The sequence below is a fragment of the Aptenodytes patagonicus genome, chromosome 12, assembly GCF_965638725.1.
Source record: "Aptenodytes patagonicus chromosome 12, bAptPat1.pri.cur, whole genome shotgun sequence".
Classification (NCBI taxonomy): Eukaryota; Metazoa; Chordata; class Aves; order Sphenisciformes; family Spheniscidae; genus Aptenodytes; species Aptenodytes patagonicus.
The window spans coordinates 12,681,803-12,709,163 of NC_134960.1; the positions used below are offsets into that span (position 1 = coordinate 12,681,803).

At 59.9% G+C, this 27,361-nt stretch overlaps 1 protein-coding gene across 2 annotated transcripts; it reads left to right on the top strand.

Annotated features, from left to right (window-relative positions):
• The first annotated feature begins 1,758 nt into the window (after positions 1-1,758).
• AFAP1L1 (actin filament associated protein 1 like 1) lies at positions 1,759-27,346 on the top strand. Of its 2 annotated transcripts, XM_076350515.1 has the most exons (19): positions 1,759-1,811; positions 16,103-16,231; positions 16,798-16,881; positions 17,257-17,354; positions 17,518-17,629; positions 18,013-18,111; positions 18,820-19,031; positions 19,399-19,578; positions 20,321-20,407; positions 20,699-20,792; positions 20,940-21,092; positions 21,560-21,771; positions 22,201-22,346; positions 22,750-22,828; positions 22,962-23,076; positions 23,290-23,454; positions 23,679-23,857; positions 24,123-24,251; positions 27,166-27,346. In XM_076350515.1, the coding sequence occupies exons 1-19, from the start codon at positions 1,796-1,798 to the stop codon at positions 27,187-27,189; spliced, it is 2,313 nt and encodes a 770-aa protein (XP_076206630.1). In that variant the 5' UTR covers positions 1,759-1,795; the 3' UTR covers positions 27,190-27,346. The 2 variants fall into 2 exon arrangements, with proteins under 2 accessions (XP_076206630.1, XP_076206631.1); XM_076350516.1 differs by lacking the exon at positions 16,798-16,881.
• Positions 27,347-27,361: the final 15 nt, after the last annotated feature.

The window sequence follows — 27,361 nt, forward strand, 5'->3', positions numbered from 1 at the left end:
TGCTGGCGTGGAAGGGGCTGGGGCCTGCGGTGGAGGTAGCAATATTGCACTGGTAATTGCTCCTGTCTGCTTTAGTGCAGCAGTAAATGAACCAATTGTATTTATAATGATTTCACTCATATAAATGCCAGCTCCCTAAATCAAGCTCAACTGTTTGTGGCTATAAGAAACCTCCATCTCCAGCAGCAGTTTCAGTGATAAAGCCTGGAGGATATAATTATTATTATTAATAATAATAACACAACAGCAGGAGTCTTTTCATTTTCAAAGCATTTTATGGACAGTAACTAACTGTTCCCCGGATCTACCTGCATGGCAAAGATGGGGAAACTGAGGCAGGGCTCAGTGCTATCGCTCAGAGCCAAGGAAGCCTCTCCAGCCCATGCTGTCCAGGGGCAGCAGACACCCCATGGAGCCCTCATGGGCTCCCATTGCCCCAGGGTGTGCAGAGAACACCCATCTGCACCCGGTGAGCAGTGGCAGGGGTGTTAGCGCCTGCCCTGGAAGCCGTCACTGCCTGAGCCCACTCTCATTTGGCTGCTTTGCACATCCCAGCCACGAAACAGCTGGAGCCCAGCAGGCAGCGGTGTTGTCAGCTTTGGCCTGCAAGCGCCCTGTGCCTCGACGACAGCTCCAGAGGTGACCCTGCGTTACGAGAGAAAATGGGGCTCGATCCAGAAGGGAGGGACCAGCAAACACTGGCCAGGCAAGGAGCAGCGCCTGGGCAGGAGCTGCCTGGGGAGAGCGGGGCAGGGCTGGCTCCCAGCTGGGCACAGGGGGGTGCAAGAGGGGGGTCACTGCCTCTGATCTGCCCTGGGCTGAGTGCCCCAAATGGGGAAGCCCTGGAGGCCAGTTACTAATGCATGTCCAATATTTCAATTACTGCTTTCCCAAGTGATAATTGGGTACGTGTGAAACTGAATCACATTTCTGTCACAGCCTGCTGTCCCCAGAAGAGGTCTCAGCTGCAGTCCTGAGGCCGGGAGAAATTGTCCTGGGGGTGCCAGGAGTCACTGCCCCTGCTGCCGTGTGCTCTCCACACGCAGGACAGTCCCTCACACACCCCACAGGTCTCCCAAGCCCAGGTCTCCCCTGAGGTCTTTGTTGGGGAGAGACAGTGACGGTGGCATGAGCACCATGGCCAGGCAGAGGCTGGGCACGTGAGGGACACCAGGAGGGAGCAGATATGAAGTGGTTTGGGGGAGGGGGGGAGCAGGGACAGCACCAGTGAAGCAAGGAGTGAGGTGGTAAGGGTGAGCTGTGCTTGCTCACTGGGTGTGCCTTCGGGTGGGGGCATTAGTTCTGGATCTTTGCCCGAACTGAAGTTGCCCAAACCAACAATCCCCGTGGGCAGGCAGCAGGCAGGTGGAGGTGGCCCGCTCTGGACCCCCACCCTTCACGGCAGGATCTCCGGGTGCTGCCGCTGCTGGGGATGCTCAATGCCCGGTGTGGGGCAGCACCTGGGGGAGATGCACGGGGTGAGGGGGAACCCCGGGAGACCCACGGCTGTGCAAGGGGGGTGGAGGGAGGTGGGTGCTGCAGGGCTGCACATGGGGGTCACCAGTGGTGGGGACAAACTTTCCGCCCGTGCTGCCGGCGGGGACACCTCCAGGAGGTCTCTCGGTGCCGTGCCGGGCCGTGCCGGTGCTCGGCGCTGCCGTGCACAGAGGGAGGGGCGGACGAAGCGATTGGCCGCTCCGAAGCCGAGACCCGGCCCCGCCGGGCGGCTGCTACCGGTGACACTCGCCCGCCCGCGCCTGCCGGGGCGGCCGGTGCTGCCCGCGGCTCCGGGACCATGGACCGTCTCAGCGGTAAGGGGGGACGGGACGGGACGGGGCCGGGACCGGCATCGGCATCCCCTCTCCCCGCCGTGCCGGGCAGAGGGGATGCCGGTCCCGGTCCCGGGGGGCTGGGGGTCGCGCATCCCTTCCCAACCGAGCGGGTGCAGCTCACCGGATCGATGTGGGACCCTGCCCCCAGGGTGCCTTTGCCCACCCCCCCAGCCCTGCGGCAGGGCCAGTCGGGACACAAACTGGTACCGGTTTCCCTTTGCTGGTCAGGTGGGTGAAAAGCCAGCGGCTCGTAAGCAAGCCTGTGGGGGTGTAAGCACTTGTTAGGGGAAGTTATGGTCGTAGAAAGGGAGGTGACTGGTGTTTCCAGATGGAGCTGATCAGATCCAGAGAGTTTCCCTAGCTGGGGAAGATGCCGGTGGTCTCATAAAGCCATGGAGGGCCTGATCCCCACCCTGCTGGGAGGTGGCTGCGTTCCCACATGTGTGCGATTCCCGCCTGCAGCTTGTGGCATCAGGCTCGTGTAGCTGTTAGGCTTTGATCTGGGATATGAATAAACCTGCCAGGGCTTCAGGTCAATTTTGCAGAGAAGGTCCTGGCTTTCTGCTGGGACTGGCAGGTCCCTGGACAGGAGCAGAGGGAGGTTTTCAGGGGGATTGCTGCTTCAGAACAGTGGCGCAGGGTTGCAGAGGAGGAGCAGGTGCTGACATGGTGTAGCACAGAGGTCCTGGCCCTTGACTGGTCCTCGGAGGTGCTGCAGCAGCACCAGCCAAAAATGATAACAGGCATGCCAGGGACATTGCTCCAGCTCTGCGGGCTGGGACCACACTGAAGACCCAGGGTGGTTCAGGCAGTGCTGCGTCTGCAGCTCTGGGTCAGCACCAGAAAGACCTGAGGGTCAAGAGTTCCCCTTCCCGATGTAAAAGGATGGGGTGGTGTTTCCGCAGTGGAAACACAGTTATGAGGACTTTGACTCGGACTGCAGCTCGCAGTGTCTGTGCTCAGAGAGCAGTGTCAGTGCCCAGCAGCCTGGGAGGGGACGGGGACGGTGACAGGGACAGCCTTCCCCCACGGCTGTGGCTCGCCCTGCCTGCCAGCCAGACAGGGTGGCTTTGCTGGCTCTGAAGGAGGGTGCTGTTGCGGGAGGGGGAGTATTGTCAAATGACACACGATGCCAGAGCTGTCCTTCGAGGTTCCAGAGGACCTCACCGATGGGGATTGGGGAGAGCAGACGGTCTTGGCCTTCCCTGTTCTTTTGCTGTGCGAGCTGGTGGGAGGCTACCCTGTTTGCATCCCAGCCCACCCCAAAAATCAAACCTGGGACGTCACCACAGGGAAGGGCAGGGGGTGCCCAGCACGCTGCAGCAACCATCCTGGAGCATTGTGGAGACGGGCCCGGGCATGGCGCAGCCACTCTGCAGGCTGGCCCTGCCAGGGGGAGAGCCGCTCTGCTGTTTTATCCCCCTTGCTGGTGCCTTCTATGGTAGCAGCAGCAGTGCCTGCCTGCTTTGCTTTGAGTGCTTGTAATGAATTGCTGTTGGCACCTGGATGGCTCTTTGCTAATGTAAACCTCCTCCAGACCCTCCTGCTCATCACCCAGAGCCGCTGGATCCCTCTGGGGGCTGTGGCTCATGGAGGGAAGTTGTGGGGGTCTCGCCGGGCTCCCTTTCCTAGTGCAAGGGGTGCTGGGTCCAGTGGTGGGTAGGATCTCTGTGCCCCATTCCCAGCCTCTGCCTGCTCTCTGGCAACCCCTTTCTTCACCTGGAGCTCCACTCAGCCCCTGACTTGCTCTTGCTTTATGATCCACCAGCTGCTTCATCGCTTTCCATGCTCCAGCCGAGCCTGCTGCCTTCCCCAGCAGGCTGGGCAGCACCTGGTGCAGGGCTCAGCTCTACACCAGTACCTAACCTGGGCAACTGGTGCTATGGGCTGTTTGAGGAGTTGTTTCAGGTTGTGCTGATGGAGAAGTGCATGTGTGCGTGATTTGGGAGGTGATCTGTGCCATGAGCCTTTGCTCTAACAGGGCTGTGCTCACACATGGCTTCTGCTCATTAGTGACTCTTCCCTGACCTTTTGTGCCACCAGAATGTAGGTCCTGCACCAAAGTTATCTGGGGTCTAAATCCAGCGAAGCCGGCGGAGATGTGTCAGGGATAAACTTGGCTCCAGCTCGCCCACAGGAATGGGGAGGCCACCGGGTTGGTGGGAGGGAGCCCGGATCATTCCTGACCTGCTGCCTGCAAGTTGGCAGCAGGAATCCCGCCCGCCCCGTGCACGTAGCCCGGTGGAAGGGGGTGCGGAGTGGGTGCGAAACACAGATCGGGCCAGCTGTTAGCACGCCAGGCAAGTGCCGAGCTCTCCCCCGCATTGCAGCCATTCCTTCCGCTGGAAACTCAGCTGCCCGGGGCCACTGCCTGTTTATAGCTGGGGAGCATGTGGGGAAGGGAGCTGAGCCCACCACGGACTGCCCCAGCCCCACCGTGCAGGACAAAGAGGGGTGGGAGGGCGGCCCCGGGGATGCTGATGCTGAGCAGAGCAGGGAGGCACTGGAGTTATTTGCCCCTCTGTATCTTCCGATACCCTGTGTGCAACACTGCCCTTAACTGGGGGAAATGGGTCTCGCTGTAGGTATTGGATCCCTGTTGAACCCAGCCTGGCTGCGCCAGAGGGGCTCAGACCTGCCCTGCCCTGCATGTTGAGGGTGCCCACTGTGGCAGGGGCTGCTGGAGAGGGGAAGGAGCGGGCTGGTGCCCTTACTGACTGCTGCAGGGGTAGTGTCCTCCAGCCAGGGACCCTGGGGACTGTCCTATCTGCCTGGGCTGTCTGGAAAACCTGCCTCTTTCCCGTGTTTGCTCTTGAACTGGAAATGCTGTTTTCCAGTGCAAATGTGCTGAGCTGCAAGGCTGACGCACCCTCTGCTGTGGAGCGGCACTGAGCGCCAACGCACACCCAAATCCTCTTGCCTGCAGCCGGCGGGCGGTTCTTATCCCAGCCCAGGAAAACTTCAACGTTTTGAAGAAGTGTCTCATCCCAAACAGTGGGAAGGCTTTTTAGAGGAGGACAGGGAGCGAAAACTGGGCTTGACCCAAGATTTGCCTGTTGTTTAGTAGCCAAATAACTTGCTGGGGACAGGAGATAATGATTTAGCAGAGTGGAGGCTTGAAGTGGTTTCTGGCATCCGAGACCCATGTCCTAACCCCTTAACCCTTCTCTACACCAGCTACTGTCTAGTCTGGCACAGCTAAAGCGCTCTCCCGAGGAACACATCTCCTTCTGCATATAAGGAACCTTCTCCCAGTGAAAATTAATGGCACAGCTGTTAGTCCTGCAAAATATCTATTAAATGTCACTCTTCAGGGCAGCAGGACAGTTTGGTTGGAAACCTCCCAAGGAGCTCTGCATTGTCTCTGCCAGCCCTGCCCCGCTGCTGTGCAAACAAGGGGCTGGCACCCCCTGCCAGGGCACCCGTGGGATGAATAGAGCAGGTCCTGCCACCCGTGGGGAGGGCACCCGCACAGCCACCAACAGTCTGCCTTTTCTCACCCTGTGGCGCTAAAAGCAGCAGCATTTGGGGAGCTCAGGTCCCCCTGCAGACGCTGCGCTGACGATCTGCAGCCTCCACAGTGGGGAAGGATGAAAATAACTTTTTTGGCCCTCCCTCTCCCAGGCTACCCCCACGGCACGGCTGCTGCAGCCCCTTCCATTTTTGCTCCTGATATGCCTCCCATCGCATCAAAGGGAGGCTCTTTGGCAGGCAAGGGAAAACACTGACATTTCGTAACAGTTTGGAACGAAACAGATCTTTGCTGCAAGGGGTTTCCATGCTCAAAGTACTTTTTTTTTGTTTGTTTGTTTTGAAGTGGGTTTCTTGCGCGTGTGATCCTGGAAGTGATAGGAGGGAGCTCTGGGAGACGCTGGTATGCTCTGATCGCTGGCAATTAGCAAGAGACGTGTAAGGAGCAACTTGAAGAATGGCTTTGATTTTCCTCTGGGTTTTTTTGAACATTAAACCCACCTAACTTGGTGATGGGGGAACAGCCACTTTTTGGCTTCTTGTCCAGTGGGTTCAGCCTCCCATTTTCATGTGGTCCCAGTGTCATCTTGCACTTTGGGAAACTGAGGTTGTGAAGGACAGAGCCAGGAATAGAAGTTATGTAGGTAGCAACGGGTTTGATAGCTGGCTTTTGTGTCCTGGATTAAAAGCAGATACAGTGAACCGGTCCTGGCACTGATGGAACCATTGGCAATAACCAGAGCAGTTGCATCTTCCCCTGTGCTCAGGCTTGTCAGCTTTCCCGCTGGGATAAACTGGCTTTCCTGCCTCTCCGCCCCTGCCCTGCAGGGGTTAAGTGGGTAGGAAATGCTGTCGGCTGGTGGCCTTGCTGCTGCACCTGATGCTCCCGGCGGAGCTGGGCAAGGGAAGGAAACGGAAGGGCTGTTCTCAGCTGAGAAAATATGCTTATCCTGCCCTCCGAGGGTCCTCCGGGGCAGCACGGCCCCGGCCCCCAAACACAGAGACCCCCTGCCATGCCCTGACCGCCCTGGGAACGTCGCTCTCCCGCAGGGACAGGGCTGGCGTGGCCACTGAATGGGTCCCAATCCCTGCCCCAGGCAGGGGGGACTTGTTCCTGGCGCAGCCCCCAAGCTCCTGGGCATTGCCGGGGTCGAGGCAAGGATGCCCACGGACACCTGCTAACACAGGAGGGCTGGGTGCTGGGTGCTTGTCTCCCTCCCCCTGACTCTGTGGGGATATTTCCCTCATAGGGGGTCTGTGGTTTCTCCTCCCACCACCTCTGAAAAGACGCGTCTGCATTGTGCAACGTGGCTGAAAGCGTTTGGGAAAGCAGAGCTGGCTGGTGGCTAATCCACTAGCTCCTTCCTGCAAATCCCACACCCTCCCTGCCCATACCCTGCTAGGTGAGGGTCCCGTACCCTCCTCTTCTTCTGAGGGTCCAGGCACAACCGCCTTGTGAGACTCTTCCTTCTAGAAAGACATGTCAGCCCTGCTGGCCTTCCCGCGTCTCACTCCTGTGGGTTGGGTATTGCATCCGAGATGTTTTGGATCTTGGCTTCGGAGAAGAGGAATGTACGGGACACGGAGAGCAGCCTTTTGGGATCCAGACAGCTTTCCACCCCCATCAGTGGGGCTGGATGTCCATTTTGGAGGTTTGGGGGCTGGAGGACCCACCTGGCCCTGGGTGGTAACGTGGCCATGCCTGCCTGGGTGCAGGGCGGTGGGGAGGGCATGCCCGCAGGAGAGCCGTCATCAGCACCGGGGTGCTGAGTCAGCGGGTTTCCCACCACGGTGCCTGCAATTAGCTGTAATTCCTGCTGTCCTGGAGGCTGAGGTTTGGTGGAGACAAAGGGCTACAGAGAGGTGAGAGCTTCAGGTCCCCCCAGCTCTGAGCTAGCTACAGGCAGGAAGGTGCGACCCAGGGAGGCTTCCCGGTGCTCTGCCCATCACAGGGGTGGGCAAATGGCTGTGGCACCAGTCCCGGGGCCTCTCCCAGTGTCGGAAGGGAGCCCAGGCCAACTTGCTGCTCCCTATGCTGTGAAGTTTGTTTGGAAAAGGCCAATGCCAAAATTTTGGTTGGAGAAAATACAGTTTATTCTGGGTTCTGACTAATCCTAACACCTCCGCTCTGCCTGAAGCTTGTTTTTTATACATTACTCAGCAGGTCTTGCTCCTGCCTGACTATTTCTTTAAAGTGCATCTCAAACCTCTCTTTTTCATTCACTATTTAAACGTGTTCTCCAGCCAGCAGCCTCTGAGTTCTGCTCCCAGGCTGGCCTGGTGGAGCATCCTGCCACGCGCCTGCTGCGCCTGGCACCGAGTTTTGAAAACTGGAAGCGCTGAATCTGGTCCACGCAGAGCTAATTGCATTGATTGGGCTGAGCTGTGGCTGGAAACAACTTGTACCTGGGGTTGGGAGCCCCCTCCAGGGTTCAGGGGTCCGGGGCAGGGGCAGAGCGGGCAGAGGGAGGAGGCTGCCCGTGCCCTGCCTGGTGGCATGAGCAGGGTCACTCAGCAATATCTCACCTGGGTGCGTTTATTTGCTCGACTTCTTGCTGTGCTCAGCAGTAAGAGGGGGAGATCCGGAAACACCCCCCTCCTCTGGGGTGGGGGCAGCTGCAGCTTCTTCGGGTTAGAGGGATAAAGTTTGCTTTTGGTGAGCTAAAGCAAACCACCACAGTCTTCTCCAGGAGGCAGAGAAAGGGCTGCTAAGCCGTCAGCGGAGGGGGAACAGCCCTGGCAGCCCCTGGAGAAGGAGTCCTGCTGCAGCACGGGGCACTGGAGGGTCATTATCTGCCTGGGTCACAGGAGATGTTTGTGGGTGATTTAATCAGCCTGTTAATTATTACCTGCACAGCTCGTGAAACTGCTCTGCTTTGATGCAGGCTGCTGCGAGGAAGGACATACCCTGCAGCCCAACAAGGGCTGCCCCAGGGGTTTCTTCCAGCAGCGATGCCAGTTCAGAGAGCCTCGGCCCCTCCGATGCCCTATGGCTCTGTTGGGGGCTCCCTGGGGAGGTGACACCCCTCCACGAGTCACTGCCCAAGGGGACTGGGAGGCCAAGCAGAGCAGGCAGGGTGAGGGTGCTGCAGCCCTGGGGGAAGGCTGCAGCTCTGGGCATGCGGTTGCTACCGCTGAGGGGGAGATTTTCCACCTGCAGCGGTGCTCTGAGCATGGGCATCACCAGGAGAGCCTCAGCCCAGCTTGGGGCTTCACTGCAGGGGAGCACCCCTCCCTCTGGGCCATGCTGCGAGGGGTGTGCTGCCAGCACGGGGCTGGGTGGGAAGGGAGCCACCATGATCCCCTTGTTCTCCAGTTTCTCCTTTAATCCAATTATATAGAGAAGAGGCTTGATTGGCCCCACAGCAGCACGAGGTGGTTTCTGCAGTGCATGACCTGGCAGGAGTGTGAACGCCGGTGATAATCTTTGCCCTGTGCAAGCTCTGTAGGCCTGTAATTACACTTCGCTCTATTCAGGACTCCTGTTTTCATGTGTAAGACTGCAGGGAGGATGTGAAACTGTCTCTCCTGCAGAAAAGAGTGCACTGGGATGGGGATGTTTGGGGTCCTGCTCCTGCAGCCGATTCCCTCATGCCCATGCTCTCTGCACTGGCTGGGTGCACCGGGCAGAGCACCAGCCCCGGGTGTGCGCCGCAGCTCCCCTTGCTCTTCTTGGCTTTTTGGGGGGGTGGTAAGAACTCCAAGAAACTGCTTTGGCACAGAGGGCCAGGCTGAAGCAGGAGGGCTTGGGGAGAGTGTGGCTGAGAGGGCGGCTCTGCCGCTCAGCCCCGGGTTGGACTTGCTGCTCGGCCGGTCTCTGCTGGAGTGGGCGAGCGGCTGAGAGCCAGGCCATGCGATAAGGCTTTCTGCAGAGCTATTTATACCAGGGAGATGAGGCACTGCTGGCAAAGGCACTGGGCCAGACGCAGGACCCTTCACATGAGCACTGTGGAAAGCGGCTGAGCTGGCCGTGCCGCTGGGCCTGTGCTGGGAAAGGAATCCTCCCCCTGAGCTGCTGTCAGCGTTGGGGTGTGCATCTGGAGCAGATGGGGCCACAGATGAAGGAGGCTCAGCAGGCACAGCCAGGGCAGCCTTCTTGCTATTTAACCTCTCTGGTTGCTAATCTCCCCCTCTCCCAGGGCTGGAGTGGGACAGAGGGGCCCTGCAAACCCTGCGGGCTCCTTCATGTAAGGAGAGAAGCCAGTGGGCAACTGCGCCGGGAGGGAGAGCTGGCGGGGGACCTTCTGCCCCCTTGAGCAAGCAGGTTTCACATTCATCTCCCAGGACTGATTTTCCAAGGTTATCAGCTAAGGATATTAGTTACTGTAAGGTCATGATGATGAGATCCCCAGGAGATGTGCGTCCCTGCCCTGCTTGCTGCAGCCTGGCTTGGCGGGGCATGGGGTGTGGCGTGGGGTGGTGGGGAGGCAGCAGGGAGGTGCTGGGAGTTTGGGGGATGGGTCAAAAGGTTTGAGCTCCCTTTGTGCTCTGCAACACGTGGGGATGCTGCAGCATCTGAGCTGGGAGCCGCTGGGGGAACAGGGACGGCTGCCAGGATCCTGGGGCTAACGGCAAGGGGTTTAATCACGGCGAGGGGTGGGAAGAGGCACAGGCTGGGGCAGCTGGAGAGCCGGGGAGGGTGGGGGGGCTCCCGGCCACGCAGGAGCCAGCCCCAAGCGCTCAGGCTCCTGCTGACATTGTTGGATGCCGAGTCAGAGGCGCTCACCCCATCCGCCCCACTCAAGGGGCCCTTGTTTCCAGGGAGGAGATGATTCATGTGCATCAAGTGGCCCCTTAGCAAATCTTCCACTGCTATGGGATGTTGTCAGAGCTCAAGTGTGATCATTAATGGTTGGCTTTTCTCTAAAAACCCTCCGGGCTGGAGAATGCCACATTGCTCCATAGCTGTACAGACAGCCACGCTGGGAGGAAGAGGTACTTTCCAGGCTGGCGTTCCTGCCCCCACCAGCCCATCCCAGTCATCCCATTTTGCCCCACACCCAGCTGGTGATGGCTGGCCAGGAAGCTGAGCCCGGCTGGCAGGGATGACCTGCTCGCCCCTGCCACCTCCCGGGGGCTGAGCGCTGCCCTTCTCCTGCCTGCTTGGCAGGGCACTCCTCCTGCCCGCACCGGAGGAGCGGTGGCCGCAGGCAGGGTACAGGCAGGCAGCAGTCTGTCCTCCTGTCTTCTGCACAAAGGAACAATTCTGGGAGCGCTGCGCCGCCCCCGCCAAGGCACTTCCTCGCCGACTGCGTGCCTGCCTCCTCCCCGTCGGAAAGAAACCTCCTTGGGAATGGTAATGGAACAGGAACTGCCCCAGGAGCTCAGCAAAGAGCTCAGGAGGCCATGGCCTCCCTCAAGGAGCAGTGGCAGGGGAAAGCCGGCCCCACCGGGGCGGGAAGCAGCGTGCTGGGGCCGGAGGGGGCTGCCAACACCCACTTTGGGCATCACCCCTCCAGTGATGCCCACAGCCCATGCTGGGACACAAGGACACTGGGGCCAGGCAGCGAGGTATGGAGGCACATCCCGGCGCCCGGGTGTCTCTTGCAGGCAGCTTAACATCAGCCCGTGGAGAGGGCAGAGTGGTTTATCTGCTGCAAGTAACTCCTCCGGCGACACTGGATCTGTTTGTCCCGCAGGGTGGGCAACCTCCCTACAGGGCTGCTCCTGGGGCTGGGCCATCTCCGCTGCTGTCACCGGCTGCTGGGGTAGCCCCTGGCTGTGCCCCATTCCCCGGCCCACACCCCACCTATTTATGGCATCCCAGGAGCTATAAACATTTGTTTACTGCCAGTGGCGGCTCTAAGCAGCCCTGCGCAGGCAGGCAGGCAGAGCGTCCCAGGGCCCTGCTCGCGCCAACAGGAAGGATTTATTTTCACTTGGTTTTTATTTTAGCTACAAACAATGGCCGTCACTCCCAGCATCCGATTTCCCCCTGGCCCCCCTCACCCCCAGCCTTCACCTGGCATGGGAGGAAGTGTGGCTGGGGGCAGGCGGAGGACACGGTAGAGCCGTGGCTGTGGGGCTGCCGGCACCTGGGCAGCTGCGGGATGGGAGTCCCTGTGCACGTCCCACTGCAGCAGCCTCGCAGTGTTATGGTGCTGTGAAACAGCATCTCCCTTCTCCAGGGCTCTCTGTTGGGCTGTGAACTGACTTTGCTTGGGGTGACAACCCCACATGTGTTGTCTTATCTCTCCCCCTGCAAAAACTGGGTCTGTACACCAGGAAACTCCTGCTTTGGCTTGGCCGGAGCCTCTTCCTCCTCCTCCTCTTCCTCCTCTCTGCAGGTTGCTGGAGCAAGACCTGATTTTTGCTTCTGCAACGGAGCAGAGGCTGGGGAGGGGGAGATGGGCTCTGCAGCTGCAGGCTGCGCCCGGACCCTTATCTCTGCACTGTGGAAGCGGGTCCCTGAGGGAGGGAGTGCTCACGGGGTCTAAAAATAGAGCTGGCCTGGGTGCAGGGTGGAGAGAGGTGGTGGGGCGCTGGAGGGGACACAGTTCCTCTGCCAGCATCGTGCTTGGTGCTGCTTCTAGGCCAGGCTTTAGTAGCAGAGGAAATACTGCCCCGTTGTTCTAAACAGCAGCAGCATCCTGGTGCTGGTCCCCCAGTTCACCCCATCCCGGCAGAGCTGCCCTGGGTCCCCTCCGCCCATCCAGCCTGAGTTAACTAATGCTAAAGCCATCTGCTGCCACGGCTCCCAGCCTTCCCAGGCTCAGAGACCTCGCTGACATCTCCCCATCAGGCTGCAAATGTGGAGAGGAGTGAGTTTGTAGGAGGGGAGGCTGGCATCGCTCCCTGTCCTGGGATGCGGTGCAATCCCGCAGGATTTTGGTTGCAAGAGAAGCCCCAGAAGAAAGCAGCAGGTGGGAGCCATTTATCAGCACCAGAGGCAGGCTCGAGGCCGGAGGTGTTCCACAAGCGAGGCGGTGGCTCAGCGGGTGGGGGACGCAGGGTCCCTTTTCGGCTGCATCACCTGCTCAGCGCCCGTGGCTGCTCTGATATCATGCCACCTTCCCCCCAGGAGCCCTTTGATGTCCTGCTGCCGCCTCCATCCCCGGGCTCCGCAGTTTCACGCCACAGTTGCCAGAGCCCCCAAGGGCAGGGGTGTGCACCAACACCAGCACCCACGCGCCCACCCCTGAGCCAGTCCCACAGCCCACCATTCATGCTGTGGTGTGGGCACGAATGCAGGCTGGTGCAGGGTCTATGCTTGCTCCTGCTGGCTATTGCAGAAGTAACGTGCCGGTCCTTGCTCGCCGGGTGACCTTGGGTCAGTCACATCGGCACCTGCTGCCCTGCACACAGCAACCCTGGAGCAATCTCCCCTTGCTTCCTGCAGCCACCCCATTAACCTTATTTAGGCTGGGAGCCTAACGAGTGTAGGAAATTAATTCCTTCCCTTCCTCCGCTCCCCTGGGCAGAGGCTCAGCTCAGTGGGCCGCACACCCTCCTGAGATCACAGGCCTCTTTGACTGCTCCCCGCCCCCCCCCCCCCCCGCCTTGTATTTTGGAGGATGTTTAACAAGGGAGACGGAGGGGACAGCTCAGCTGGGGGAAAACAAAGGCGCCTTCAGTGCTCGCCCCGCGCCGTGCTTCGTGTGCCCCGGCTCAGAGCTGGCACTCAGGGCGTTGCTGATGAGCTCACCCGCCTGCCATGCCGGGCGACAAGCCTCACTTATCGGCCACTCTTGCTTCTCCTGTGCAGGGGGGTCTCCTCGCCCCCCTTGCCACACATGCCGTCTGCTTTGTCACTATCAATAGAAACCCGCTTACCCTTTTGCCCTCGGCTGGTTCAAAGTCTTGACACAGGAGCTGGTGGCTATGATGGGAGATGTCCTACATACGGCAGGGGATGGGGATGCTGGTGAGCACCATGGCTTAGGCTTTGGTGTGCTGTGGGAAGCTGATGTAGGGTGTGTGCATGGTCCCCATCTCCTCCGTGGGACCTCATGGCCAGCTGAGAGCCTGCTGAGCTGGGGCAGTAGGAAGATTGGTGTCTCCCTAGATGCTTGCAGGTGCTGGGTGGATAGGGGGGCATCTTGCTTTTTGTCCCAGCTACTTCCTTGCTAGCCCCATGCCCCACCAAGCCCTGCAGCTGCGTCTTGGGCAAGGTAGGGTAGGATGTCTCACCTGGAGACCACCACCGCATTGCTGAGCAGGAGCCTGCTCCCATCCTGCCTGTGCAGCACTCTGCAAACACCCCAGGGAGAATCTGCCCCTCTTCCCTCCCTTCCTGCCTCTGCAGAGGGGCAAAGAGAGGGCCATGGGAGCTGAGTGTTCACCCTCGCTCATCACACGCATGAGGCTCTCGCATGGCTGGAGCAGGTCCCTGCCCTGGGAGGTGCATGCTGGAGGGGGGCAGCAAGCGGAGCATCAGCAGGACCTGGGTCCCGTGGCTGCCTGTCTGCTGTGGGGTGTTTTTCTAGCTCAGAGAGCAGGAGCCCTGCTCCCCCTGTGGTTGCCCTCTCCTTCCCCATGGGCTGGGGGATGCTGCCAGCTCCCCAGGCTTGCTTGCTCCTTCTGGAGCTGTGCTGAGGCTTCTCCCCCTACCTGGCGGCTACCTGTCCTGGTTTGGCCTGCCCATGGGAGATGGGTCTGGCAAAGCCATCCTTGCCGAAAGGGCTGAGGCTGCTGTTTAGCTTGGCGCTGGGGAGGGAGGAGGAAGCAGAAGGTCTGCGGAGATAGAAGCCCATCGGCTGGGACAGCAGGAAGAGGCTTGTGAGCCGCATCCTGCCTTGTGTCCTGAGGAGGCAGCGATTTGGGGCCGGGCATGCTGTCTCCTTGCCTGAGGGCTCATCTTGGCTGGGCGCTGATCCGCATCAACCCGCTCATGTTGGGTTCCCCTTCAGCTGAAAAGCTTTGAAACAGCAGTTGGTTTTACTGCACTGTCCCTGCTTTGGGCAGCAGTGCCAGCCTGGTCCCGGAGCGGGAGTGTGGGGGTGGGTACAGCACGGGCAGGGTGTCCCCAGTGCTCCGTGCTGCTGGGGCACATGTTCTCCCCTACTTGCAAACCATCCCCATCAGTCAGCACATCCAAGCTGCCTCTGCGGTCACCTCTGGCCTCTCCTTGGGTCCCTGGAGACCCAAAGCCAGCTGCATGCTGCCCCAGCTGTGCCGCGATGACTTTCGGTTGCTGCCAAGAGAAGGGATCCTGCTCACGCTTGCACTGGAAGAAACAGCAGCTTTTTTCTCCCATCCTCTGTAGCCTCCAGAACTGTGGGTTTGCTGCTGACCCTGAGCTTGGCCTCTCCAATGCAAGCCGCCTCCTGCAGGTGCTGGACCCTGCAGGAGCTACCCTGGATGCCAGTGGAGCTGGGCGGGTACATGGTCCCGGGTAAAACGTGAGCTTGGCTTTGGATCCAGCTCAGTTTTGTCTTATCCTGCTTGGAGGAGATGAGGCACAGGAAGAGACCTGGGATGAGGATGTTGGTGCACGTGCAGAATTGGGAGTGTGGGAGCTCATGAGAGATTTGGAGTCCAGAGCTCGCCTTGTTCAAGTCCTCCCCATCCTTCCCATCCCTGGCCAACACGTTTTCCCAAAGCTGTCGGTCAGCTGCTGCCAGCACCATAAATACTGCTTTCAGTGATGAATTTTTTTTGTAGCCCTGCTCTGATATGCAAACACCCAAGTGTTTTCTGGAGCCTTGCTGCATGGGTAGCCCCACAGCTGCAGTGTGCTTTTGCTTCATAAAAATTAGCCCATGAATCACCATGTCAAAGAGAAGACCCACACTTTTATGTTTTGTGCCTGTAATGGTGATTCGCAGCAAATTCTCTTCTCCTGCTTTTTGCTGGGCTCTCCCTGTCTCTCCTGCCTGGTTCTGCCTGCCAGGCTAATGCTGTGTTCAGGTGCAGTGGCAGCCCAGGAGCTGGCAGGTGCTGGGATCTCACAGAGTGATGGGAAAGCGGATGAGCAGTGGCTTCTGGTGCGGTTCCTCTTTGCCAGGACTTCAGCTGCTCTGACCCTCTTGGCTGCATCTGGGGCCATGTGTATTGGACCAAGGCTCAGCTAACACAGAGCCAGGTGGGGAGAGCCCCTCCTGTGCTGCAGTCTCCATCCCCTCCCTGGGCACCTTTCAGGCCACCTGTGTGGGGCAGGGACTGTCCCTTGGGGCAGTGACTCCATGCCTGGAGGGAAGAGTGGGGTGGCCTTGGAGTGGTGTGGATGAGCTGGGATGATACAGAGGAGGAGTGACAGCAGGGCAGAGGAGCTGCTGTTGGTGAGTGTGGGAAGGAAGGCTCTAGCCTGTGTATGGGGGCCCTGTAGAGGTGGCACTGGGCTGGGAGGTCACAGGTGGTCTGAGCAGCAGGGGAATATGAGTGTCCCCAAACAGGCGAGGGGTGGGAGGATGTATCCCTGGGTGGCATTGCCAGGTGGCTCTGGAGATGGCATCTGGGTTTCCTTTCCCTCCTTCCTTCCCTCCGTCACCGCCCAGTGCCCATCACAGCGAGGGGGCACCAGCAGCAATGATACGCTGTTGGGTGGACGGAGGTGTAGTTTTATCTGCGTGGAAAAATATGTGTGCTGAGCCCTTTGATAGTGGTCCAGTAGCCCTGCAGAGCTGGTGTTTCCGTTCATGGGCTCAGCAGGCTGCATCCCGGCGTCTGCGTGCGGGTGGAAGAGCTTGTGCATGGAAGGAGCACGTGTGCGCTTAGCAAACACCGCCTGAGCCGTGCTGGGCCAGCTGGGCAAGACCGCCATCCTGGGGTCTTCCACACATTCCAGCCCCTTCTGCCTTGTCTCAGCCCCAGCACCCCGACACCATCGTGGCTGACGGGCTTTTCCCTGCTCCCCCCAGTGCTGGACCAGCTCCTGCCAGAGCTCAGCGTCTTGCTCAAGCTGCTGGATCACGAGTACCTGAGTGCCACCACACAGGAGAAGAAGCTGGCCGTCTCCACCATCCTGCAGAAGCTGCAGCCACCCACAGGTCTGTGTCCCGCTCCCACGGTGCCCAGTAGCTGTCCCCAGCGGCAGTGGATGACCCCAGTAGCTGCCCCGGGCCAAAACCCCAGCGGGGTAGGGAAAACCGTCTACAGGGCAGGGATGAGCTGACTCTGTGCCCAGCGCCCTGCTCAGGCCCCTTGGGATGCTTTGCTCCCCGCTCTCGCTTCCTGGCTTCTCCCCGCCCCGGGCGCGGGGGCTGGTGTCAGCCCTGCCGTGGCTGCAGGGGGGCTGCTCCCTGCGGAAGGGCCGCTTTGCAGAGGTCTTCCTGCCACCGGTTTCTGCTGAGTGCAACGGTTTCCGCGGGAAGGCCAGGAGGGCCGTGCACCTGGGGCTTCACAGCCTTCCCACTTTCCTGTCCTCCTGGGGGGGGCAGCAGCATCCCTGGGGGCTCCTCTCCTCCCCGGGCGCCTGCTCCAGAGGAGCGCCCCATGGCACGGTGGGGTGGGCTGGCCTGTGTCCTTGGGTTGGTGTTTGCAGGGAGGAGGGGAGCCGGTGCTCGCCCTGGCCACCCTGCCCACCCCCAGGCTGAGAACATCCCCTCACTCCCAGGGAAAGACATGGACTACATGTATGTCAACACGGCATCCCTGAGCAATGGCACCAGCTTCGTGGAGTCTCTCTTTGAGGAGTTTGGTATGTGTGGCCAACCCAGAGTGACGCCCGGGAGTCCCACTGGGTGGGTGCCGTGCTGGCCTTGGGGTCCCTGCTGACAGCAGGAGCTCTTGGGGTGCCCTGGGGAAGGAGGGTAAAAGCTGCATCCTTGTGTCCAGGGTGGGCACCATCACCCCGGGTGCTTGCTCCCACTCCCCTGAAGCTGCCTGGGGGCTGGCCATGGGGGGTCCACACACACCCCGGCCCAGCTGCGTTTACCAGCAGTGCCCGTCTCCCAGCACTTTCCCAGTGAAGGGCCATGGGGTGCTTGCCTTGCGGGTCCCTGGAGGGCATGGCTGGGGAGGCCAGCTCTGGGGTTTCCTGCTCCCTTCACCCTCTCTGCTTATCCCTGGGCAGACTGTGACCTGCGGGATCTCCAGGACATGCAGGAGGAGGAGGGGGACACCAGCGATGTCGTTGGCTTGGAGCTGGCGAGGAGCCAGACAGCAAAAGCTGTAAGTCCCCAAATGCCAACCTGCGAGGTCTGCTCTGCACCTGCCCAGAGAGGTGGCGGTGGCCGGGGCTGGGACCCGTTCCTGTCCCTTGCCACCGCGATAGCTGCTGGGACTCATGACCCTCTCCGCTGCCTGGCTGATGCCGGTGGTGTTTCTGCTGTAGGTTCCTGTAGACCCTGCTCCACCGCTGCCCACCACTCCCCCGCCTGAGGATTACTATGAGGAAGCCCTGCCCCTGGGCCCCGGCAAGGCCCCTGAGTACATCACCTCCCGAAGTGAGTCCCGCTCCGTGCTGAGGCGGCAGGAGGGTGGGGGATGCCTGCTGCATCCCCCCACCTGCCTGCCTGCCTGGCAAAGCAGGCAGCCCTTGGTGGGTGTGACGGCTCATCCCAGGGAAGGAAATGTCAGTGCTCCCACCGGCATCGCTCCTGTCCGACTTCCTTCCCATCCCACTGCGCTGTTATTGCAAGGAGTTGTTTGCTCCGGCTTGACTGGGAAGGGGGTGATGGGGAGAGGTTGGAGCCATGGGGGGACTGATGCTGAGATGCCCTGGGAGGGTGTGCTTTGCTCTGCCCTGGCTCACAGGCTCACTGCTCAGAGCATCCTTGGGGGGGAAACCAGGTGTAACAGCCCCAGCTGCCCTCTGCTTCCTCCACAGACAGCTCCAGCCCCCCCAACTCCATTGAGGATGGCTATTACGAGGATGCAGACAGCAATTACCCTGTCACCAGGATGAACGGGGAGCAAAAAAACTCCTGTAGGTATCCGGGTGCCCTTGCCAGGGAGGGGAGAGCTTCAGCAAAGTCCAGCCCTGAGATGGGGGCTTGAGGGCTGGGCTGGGGGCCGGTGGGGTTGAGGGGCTGGAGGACGTCTCGCGTGTCAGAGGCTGCCGGCCAAAAAGCAAGGAGCGTGGAGTGCTGTTTGTCACGCAAGCCAGAGCCCTCATGCTGCAGAAGGGATGTAATTGGTGCCATGTCTGTCACCAGCGTGGGGAAGGGGTGTCCCTGCCTATGCAGCTCTTGTGCCCTGCATGAGCTGCCTCTGCCATGGCAGAGGAGAGCTGGGGCAGGGACACCACTGCAGAGCCCTGCTCCTCCATGCCCCGCACGGGAGGTGTGGGGCAGAGGGCCGGCGTGTGATCCTCTGTTGCGGGTAGAAGGTTTAATCCAGGCTTTCAAAGTTTGAGGCTTGCAAAGAAATAAGGCAGCCCAGGGGTTTGGATAGACACACCTGGGGTTAGCATTTGGCCCACGAGCATCCTGCCTGGTTTGGAAGGGAAATGGAGACAGCTGGGGTCAAAACACTGCTGTTTTCAGGGGATGACATGGAGTCCGTCTACCGCAGCACCCAGCGCAGGCTCTGTGCTGGAGCCTGCCAGGCGCGGGGAGCCCTGGCAGTGTGCGAGCATGCCCGGCATGCAGGGCCCCGGGGTGCCATTCGGGGTGACTCGCCTGCTTCCTTCCAGACAATGACTCGGATGCGATGAGCAGCTCTTACGAGTCGTATGACGAGGAGGAGGAAGAGGGGAAGGGCCAGCAGCTGACACACCAGTGGCCGTCGGAGGAAGCCTCCATGAACCTGGTGAAGGATTGCAGGATTTGCGCTTTCCTGTTGCGCAAGAAGCGCTTTGGACAGTGGGCCAAGCAGCTCACCATCATACGGGACAGCAAACTGCTGGTGAGCCCAGAGCTGGTGGGGGACAGAAACCCACTGGTGGGCTGGGAGGGAGGTCGGGTCCAGGCTGAAGAAAAGTGGCACTATCCAAGCCAAGACCCTGCCCCAAGGCTGCGACTGCCCTGCAGAGCACATCCAGGGGCTGCCCTCGCTTCCCTTGCAAGTGAATGGAGGGCTCCCCTCTTCTGGGACCCCATGGACTGAGAGGGCACCACGCAGCCCTCTGCCACCGAGGCTGTTGCAGAGACTGAGCCACCTCCATCTATGCCACCTGAGAGGGACCCTGAGAGGGACCCCAGGTCTCCCCAGCATGGCAGCAGGACAGGCAGGTTTTGGCCGAGTCCTGAACGGTTCCCTTTGCTTCCCCTAGTGCTACAAAAGCTCTAAGGACCGGCAGCCACATGTGGAGGTGCCCCTGGGGACCTGCAACGTCATCTATGTCCCCAAGGACGGGCGACGCAAGAAGCACGAGCTGCGGTTCTCGCTGCCGGGAGCCGAGGCACTGGTGCTGGCTGTGCAGAGCAAGGAGCAGGCTGAGGAGTGGCTGAAGGTACTATGGCTGCCCCCTGGCTTTGCCTGGGGGGCCACAGACCCTCCTTGGCATCCTTCCTGGCTGAGGCAGGGAGTGGGCTGCCCTGGGAAAGGTCTTGCCCCCCTGGAAGGGGAAGGGGGCTTTGCTCCCATCTCTTATCGGTTCGTGGGGGGCTGGCCAGCAGCTTCCCAGGGCCTGGGCGTCTCCGGCACTGATAGCCCCTGCGGGGTGGGGATGTTTGCTCTCTCCCTCCTCTTCCCCGTGGCCTTTTCCTGCCTTTGTTCAGAAGCGGGAGGCGGGGGCCGCGGGGAAGGGGCAGTGGGTGGGAAAGGAGCCTCTGTGCACACCACAAACCCCGCTGTTAGCTGTTACCCCAAATATGGGAGAACAGGGTCATTTTACATGGCCTGGGCAAGCCATGCTGTGCCTGCCTGTTAAATGGGGTGTCATGAGGTGTCCTGTGCTGGCAGGATGACTGTGCAGCTTGGCACCCAAGTCCCTCACCTCTGAGATTTCCAAAATCTCTGACAAAATCTGCAAAACTGGTTGCAGTTTTGAAGGGGTCAAGGTGTGTGCAATCCCCCAGGCAAGCCGGGCTTGTGCCCCGAGCAGGGCTCGCTGTCCTGTCCTACAGAGACCAGGACCTTTCTCCCTGTGGTTCAGCCTGGCTCTGGCGGTGAGATGGAAGTGTGCTGAGACGGGGAGAGTAGCCCTGGCCCTCAGGTCCATTTTGAGTGGCTGCTGGGGGCTGTCTCCACAGGTGATAAAGGAAGCCAGCAGTCCGGCAGTGGGCAGGATGGAAGCCCCCACCTCCCCGGTGATGCCGTGCAAGATGGACCTGGATAAGGTGATGGTTTCTAACCGCCCTGCCGAGGTGCTGCATGGGGCTGCTGCGGCCGAGCCTGGGGAACACAGGTCTCGGGGAGCACCGAGCTCCTGGTGCTGCGCGAGGAGTCCTTCCTATCCTCACAACAGCTCTGCAGGGGCTCCCCGCCGCTGGGGAAGGGGAACTGGGCTCCCCTGGCGCTGAGGGATGTCTCAGCCCTGCACGGGAGGGATGAAGGACCAATAGTGGCTGTTGCTGGGGGCTGCGCAGGGGGACGCTGCTGACAGGGTGCCTGCTCCGATCCCCCCACAGCGACTGTCGCAGGAGAAGCACACCTCCGACTCGGACAGTGTGGCGACGGGTGAGACTGGCTCCCCAGCAGCCCGCAGAGAGCCCGGCGAGCACGGTACGGCCCCTGCCCCCAGCCAGGCAGGCTGTCCCACTGTCCGGGGGGGTCGGCTGTGTGCACCACAGCTGGGGAGCATCCTCTCCCGGTGAGGGGGGATGCTGTGACATGCGCCGGGGGCACACAGATACCCTGTTCTTCTTCCAGGGAAAGGCAAAAAGAGCGGCTTGGCTGACCTGAAGGGCTCAATGAGCCGGGCGGCGGGGAAGAAGATCACCAGGATCATCAGCTTCTCCAAGAAAAAGCCTTCTCCCGAGGACACGCAGACCTCCTCCACTGAGGAGGACATCCCCTGCTGCGGTTCGTGTGGGCCGGGGGCAGAGACAGGGCTCGGCTTGTGCGGGGCCAGGAGCGGTGGGGAGCTAGCATCCTTCCCCCAGCCTGGCCATATGGGGGGCAGGTGGGAGGTAAGGGGGCGGTGGGGTGGGGGCAAGTTCACCGAGCTGCTGGAGGGCTGTGACACTGCCTCAGGCTACAAAATGGAGCCCAGTCCCAGCTCTGCAAATTCCCATGGTGTGTGGGGAGGGGGCGAGGGGTCACCCATGTCCTCCCAGAAAATGGGCTCGGGTGACTGTGTGGCACTGATCTGGCACCTCAGCTGGGTCCAGGGGTCCCAGCTGGCTCTCTGTGGAGAAATTGAGGCACAGAAGGACCAAACGAGCAGGGAGCCATGCCGTAATCTCTGAGCAGCCCTGTCTCGTTAAAGCCTGCCTGAGGTCCAGCTGAGCAGGCGCGGAGACCCTTCCCTTGGCCCTGTCACCCCCCAGGCTACCTCAGCGTCCTGGTTAACCAGTGCTGGAAGGAGCGCTGGTGTCGCCTGAAGGGCAACACCCTCTACTTCCACAAGGACCGCACCGACCTGCGGACCCATGTGAACGCCATCGTCCTCCGGGGCTGCGAGGTGGTCCCAGGGCTGGGCCCCAAACACCCCTTCGCCTTCCGCATCCTTCGCAACGGGCAGGAGGTGGCAGCGCTGGAGGTGAGAGGGCAGTGGGGTGGGCAGGGTGTGCCAGTCCTGTGAGGAGGGGGTTGCCAAGCTGGGGGAGAATCTCCTGTGATGATCAACGCTTGCATGCAAGCGGTGCCTTGTTTTCCCCTCCCCTGCATGTTAAGGAAGCCCAGGGCATCGTTTGGGTGAGCTGGGGGCAGCCACGCAGGTATTTGCAGGCTGGAGGCAGGGAGGAGGCTGGCGGGGCTGAAGCAGGCAGGTTGCAGGGGGTGGCTGGGGCTTTGAGACTGGGATCTCCTGCATGGGTCTGTGTGCTTTCTCTTGGACCCTCCTAAGTCTTGCACACACGCTTCGTGTCGGAGAGCCCTTCTCCACAGCGGGGCTTTGCGTCGGGAGGCAGGAGCAAGAGCAAGGGGCCAGGAGCTGGGCACGCACCCCAACCCTTTCTCTCTCCTGCAGGCAAGCTGCTCCGAAGACCTGGGCCGCTGGCTGGGTCTCCTCTTGGTGGAGACGGGCTCGCAGACAGCACCAGAAGCCTTGCACTACGACTACGTGGACGTGGAGACGATTGCCAACATAGTGACGGCTGTGAGGCACTCCTACCTGTAAGGCTGTCCTCCCGCTGTGCTGTGGCTGGGAAGGGGCTGTGCCAGGGGCAGAGTGTTGGGCTGGGAATGGTGATCCTCAGCCCTGTGTGTTCCCTAGAAAAGGCACGGGCTGCGACATGGTTTGTGCTGTGATCTCGGGGAGAGCTGGTGTCCCAGGGGTTGTCGGTTCCCGAAGCAGGGCAGTTTCCCTTGGGCAGGATGGAAAGCAGGTGTTTCATCAACGCTGATGAAGGACTTAAGGGATACATGTGGTAGGGTAGGGTAGGGTAGGGTAGGGTAGGGTGGAGTGCTTGTGAGTGAAGCTGGGAAAGCAGTGCAGGAAGCCCTCTGAGATGGAAGGGCTCACTGGGGGGCTGGCAGGCATGTCCTGGAAAGGAAGACCACATCCCTCCTCCTGCAGGTGGGCCAGCTCCTCCCAGGACCACCGGCCAGACTCTTCCCGTGTGGTGTACGATGACGTCCCCTACGAGAAGGTTCAGGTGAGTGTGGCTCAGGGGCTGTCCCTCTCTCATCACTGTGGCCGGGCTACAGAAGATTCCCCAGGGAGCCTTGGCCGGGCCGCAATGGCCCTGCGGGTGTTTCAGCACACTCTCACTCCCGCTCCTGCCGCAGGCCGAGGAGGAGCCAGGGCGGCCGGCAGGAGCCCAGGTGAAGCGCCATGCCTCCTCCTGCAGCGAGAAGTCGCGGCGGGTGGACCCGCAAGTCAAAGTGAAGAGGCACGCGTCGAGTGAGTGGGGGTCCTCAGCCGCAAACCTCTGTGGGGGGACCCTGGCCAGTGCAGGAGGACACTGTTCCCCCAAGGGGGTCTGCAGCCAGGCTGGGGCTGGCTGGCTCCAGCACACGGGTGATGGGTTGTGCTGCGCCAGCTTAGCTGGACCGTGGGTGGCATCAATGCAGTCGGGCCCAGAGCCTTCATGACAGGCTCTCCTTGTGCATGCAGATGCTAACCAGTACAGGTACGGGAAGAACCGGGCCGAGGAGGACGCCAGGCGATTTCTGACGGAGAAGGAGAAGCTGGAGAAGGAGAAAGCATCAATCCGTAGTGAGTTGGTGTTGCTGCGGAAAGAGAAGCGAGAGCTGCGGGAAGCCGTGAAGGGCAGCACAGGTAGGTTGGTGCCATCCGCTGCAGCTGAGGATGCTCGAAGGCACTTGGGTACGGGGGGGGAAGGCTGCAGAGCTGGGGTGGGATGGGGACGCTGGGCTGGCGGTGGCATTGTGGCCATGAGCAGAGCTGGCTGCAGCATGCTGCAAGGCTGGCAGCCCCATCTAGCGTCCCTATCCAGGAGGATGGGTAGCTTCATGCTGAGCTGGGCACGCTTGTGCAAGCAGGGTCGAAGCTGCAGGACCTGGAGCAGCGGGTGTCGGTGCTGGAGGAGCAGTGCCGGCAGAAGGAGGAGCGCCGTGTTGACCTGGAGCTCAAGCTGACAGAAGTGAAGGAGCGGCTGAAGCAGTCATTGGCGGGAGGGCCGGCCCTGGGGCTGGCTGTGACTGGCAAGGCTGAGAATGGGGTATGCACCCCTTCTTCCTCGCTCTCGCGGCTCTGGCTTCCCCCAGCAACGGTGCTTGGGGTGGCGGGGGGAGCAGCACGTGGGGAAGAAGGGACATCCTTGCTGCTTTGTCCCATTGTGGACAGAGATGGGAAGCAAAGCGTCAATTAGGTTTGGCCACATCAGTTTTGACCTCATGACAGTTTGTGCCTTTTATTTTTCCCTGGCTGTTCCTGCTCCCTGGGTCTTCTAAATCCTCCTCCTTCTTGCTCGCCCTTTTCCACAGGAAGCTGCAAACAAGCCAAACGGGAGCCCCCCTGAGCACTTGGTCCCCGTTAACTGTGCAGCCGAACTGAGGAAGAGAAGTCCCTCCATCCTCCCTGCCAACAAGGGAAACGTGCTGCGGAAGGCCAAGGTCCTGCTTCACTTCCCCTCTCCTCCCTGGCCCCACCGGAAATCTCATCCTTCATCCCGTCTCCCTTCCTTGACCATGAAATTTGGGGACTGGGGATGCTCCCTACCCCAAAAGCAAGGGGTACTGCCAGGGTCCCCTGCAGCCAGGCTGGCCCAGCTCAGCAGCACTCACTGCTGGCATGAGCCCAGCTTGCAGGGAGATTTGGGAGGTGCAAGGCCGGGTGGGCAGAGGGGAGAACATCATAGAATCATAGAATAGTTTGGGCTGGAAGGGACCTCTAAAGGTCATCTAGTCCAACCCCCTGCCATGGGCAGGGACATCTTCAACTAGATCAGGTTGCTCAGAGCCCCGTCCAACCTGACCTGGAATGTTGCCAGGGACGGGGCATCCACCACCTCTCTGGGCAACCTGTGCCAGTGTTTCACCACCCTCAGCGTAAAAAATTTCTTCCTTATATCTAGTCTGAATCTACCCTCTTTTAGTTTAAAACCATTACCCCTTGTCCTGTCGCAACAGGCCCTGCTAAAAAGTTTGTCGCCATCTTTCTTATAGGCCCCCTTTAAGTACTGAAAGGCCGCAATAAGGTCTCCCTGAAGCCTTCTCTTCTCTAGGCTGAACAACCCCAACGCTCTCAGCCTGTCCTCGTAGGAGAGGTGTTCCAGCCCTCTGATCATTTTTGTGGCCCTCCTCTGGACCTGCTGCAACAGGTCCATGTCTTTTCTGTGCTGAGGACCCCAGAGCTGGATGCAGTACTCCAGGTGGGGTCTCACCAGAGCAGAGTAGAGGGGCAGAATCCCCTCCCTCGACCTGCTGGCCACGCTGCTTTGGATGCAGCCCAGGATACGGTTGGCCTTCTGGGCTGCGAGCGCACCTTGCTGGCTCATGTCCAGCTTTTCATCCACCAGTACCCCCAAGTCCCTCTCTGCAGGGCTGCTTTCAATCCCTTCATCCCCCAGCCTGTATTGATACCAGGGGTTGCCCCGACCCAGGTGCAGGACCTTGTACTTGGCCTTGTTGAAGCTCAGGAGGTTCACACAGGCCCACTTCTCAAGCTTGTCCAGGTCCCTCTGGATGGCATCCCGTCCCTCTGGCGTGTCGACCGCACCACTCAGCTTGGTGTCATCTGCAAACTTGCTGAGGGTGCACTCGATCCCACTGGCTATGTCATTGATGAAGATACTAAACAGTACCGGTCCCAATACGGACCCCTGCGGGACACCACTTGTCACCGATCTCCATCTGGACATTGAGCCGTTGACCACTACCCTCTGGATGCGACTATCTAACCAATTCCTCACCCACCGGACAGTCCACCCATCAAATCCATACCTCTCCAGTTTAGAGAAGGATGTTGTGGGGGACCGTGTCAAAGGCCTTACAGAAGTCCAGATAGACAACATCCGTAGCTCTTCCCTTGTCCACTGATGTAGTCACTCCATCATAGAAGGCCACTAGGTCAGGTAGGACTTGCCCTTGGTGAAGCCATGCTGGCTATCTCGAATCACCTCCCTGACCTCCATGTGTCTTAGCATAGCTTTTAGGAGGATCTGTTCCATGATCTTCCCAGGCACAGAGGTGAGGCTGACAGGTCAGTAGTTCCCAGGGTCCTCCTTTCTACCCTTTTTAAAAATAGGTGCAATGTTTCCCTTTTTCCAGTCACCAGGGACTTCACCTGACTGCCATGACTTTTCAAATATCATGGAGAGTGGCTTGGCAACTACATCAGCCAATTCCCTCAGGACTCTGGGATGCATCTCGTCAGGTCCCATAGAGTTATGTATATTCAGGTTCCTCAGGTGGTCACGAACCTGATCTTCTCTTACAGTGGGAGGGACTTTGCTCCCCCAGTCCCTATCCTGCAGTCCATCCACTCAAGAGGTGTGGGAAGAGAGGTTGCCAGTGAAGACTGAGGCAAAAAAGTTGTTGAGTACCTCAGCCTTCTCCTCATCCGTTGTTACCAGTTTGTCAGTCTTGCTCATTTTGGGGGGGGGGTACACTTTCTTTGACGTTCCTTTTCTGGCTGACATACCTATAGAAGCCCTTCTTATTATTCTTTGCATCCCTTGCCAAGTTCAGCTCCATCCACGCCTTGGCTTTCCTGACCCCATCCCTACACAATCGGGCAGCGTCCCTATACTCTTCCCAGGATACCTGTCCCTGCTTCCACTGCCTGTGCATTTACTTCTTGCCCTTTAGTTTGACCAGCAGGTCTTGACTCAGCCATGCCGGTCTCTTGCCTTCCTTTCCTGATTTCTTACACCTGGGGATCAAGAGCTCTTGCACTCTATGCAAAGCATCCTTAAAGATCTGCCAGCTCTGTTCTGTTCCCTTGTACCTGAGGGCAGTTTCCCAGGGGGTCCTATTGACTAATTCCTTGAGCAGCTGAAAGTTTGCTTTCCTAAAATTCAGGGTCCCGACTTTACTCTTTGCCTGACTCATATCCCTCAGGACTGTGAACTCCACCAGTGTGTGATCACTGCAGCCCAGGATGCCTCCAATCTTGACATCACCAATTAGCTCACTTGCACTGGTGACCATCAGGTTCAGTACGGCATCCCCTCTGGTAGGGCTATTACCTGGCTTAAGAAGTTATCTTCAGTGCACTCCAGGAGTCTCCTGGATTGCCTACAGCTTGCCGTGCTACTTTTCCAGGAAATGTCGGGGTGGTTGAAGTCCCCCAGCAGGACGAGAAGCTGTGAGTGCAATGCCTCCTGTAGCTGGAGTAAAAAGGCTTTGTCAATAGGCTCCTCTTGGTCAGGCAGCCTCTACAATACCCGGGGCAGCAGTGACCCCAGGCTTTGAAGATGCTGGCGTGGTCCAAAGCCCCCAGTAGGGAGGGAGGTCCTCGAAGGGCTCAGTGCTCGCTTCTCCAGTGACGTCTCCTCATACCACGCTTTTTTTCCTTTCTCTGCAGGAATGGGAAAAGAAGCAGACTTAAGCTGGGTGCGGGAACGCCTGCCGAGCCCCCACCGGACACTGGGGCTCATGGAGGATCTACAAGCCCCCTTTCTCCAAGGCGCCGGGAGGGTGCTGGGAAGGCATGGCGGGAGAGACGCCCTCCCACACCCCGCCACTGCGGCACCATCTGCCTCGTGGGCAACACTATAAAC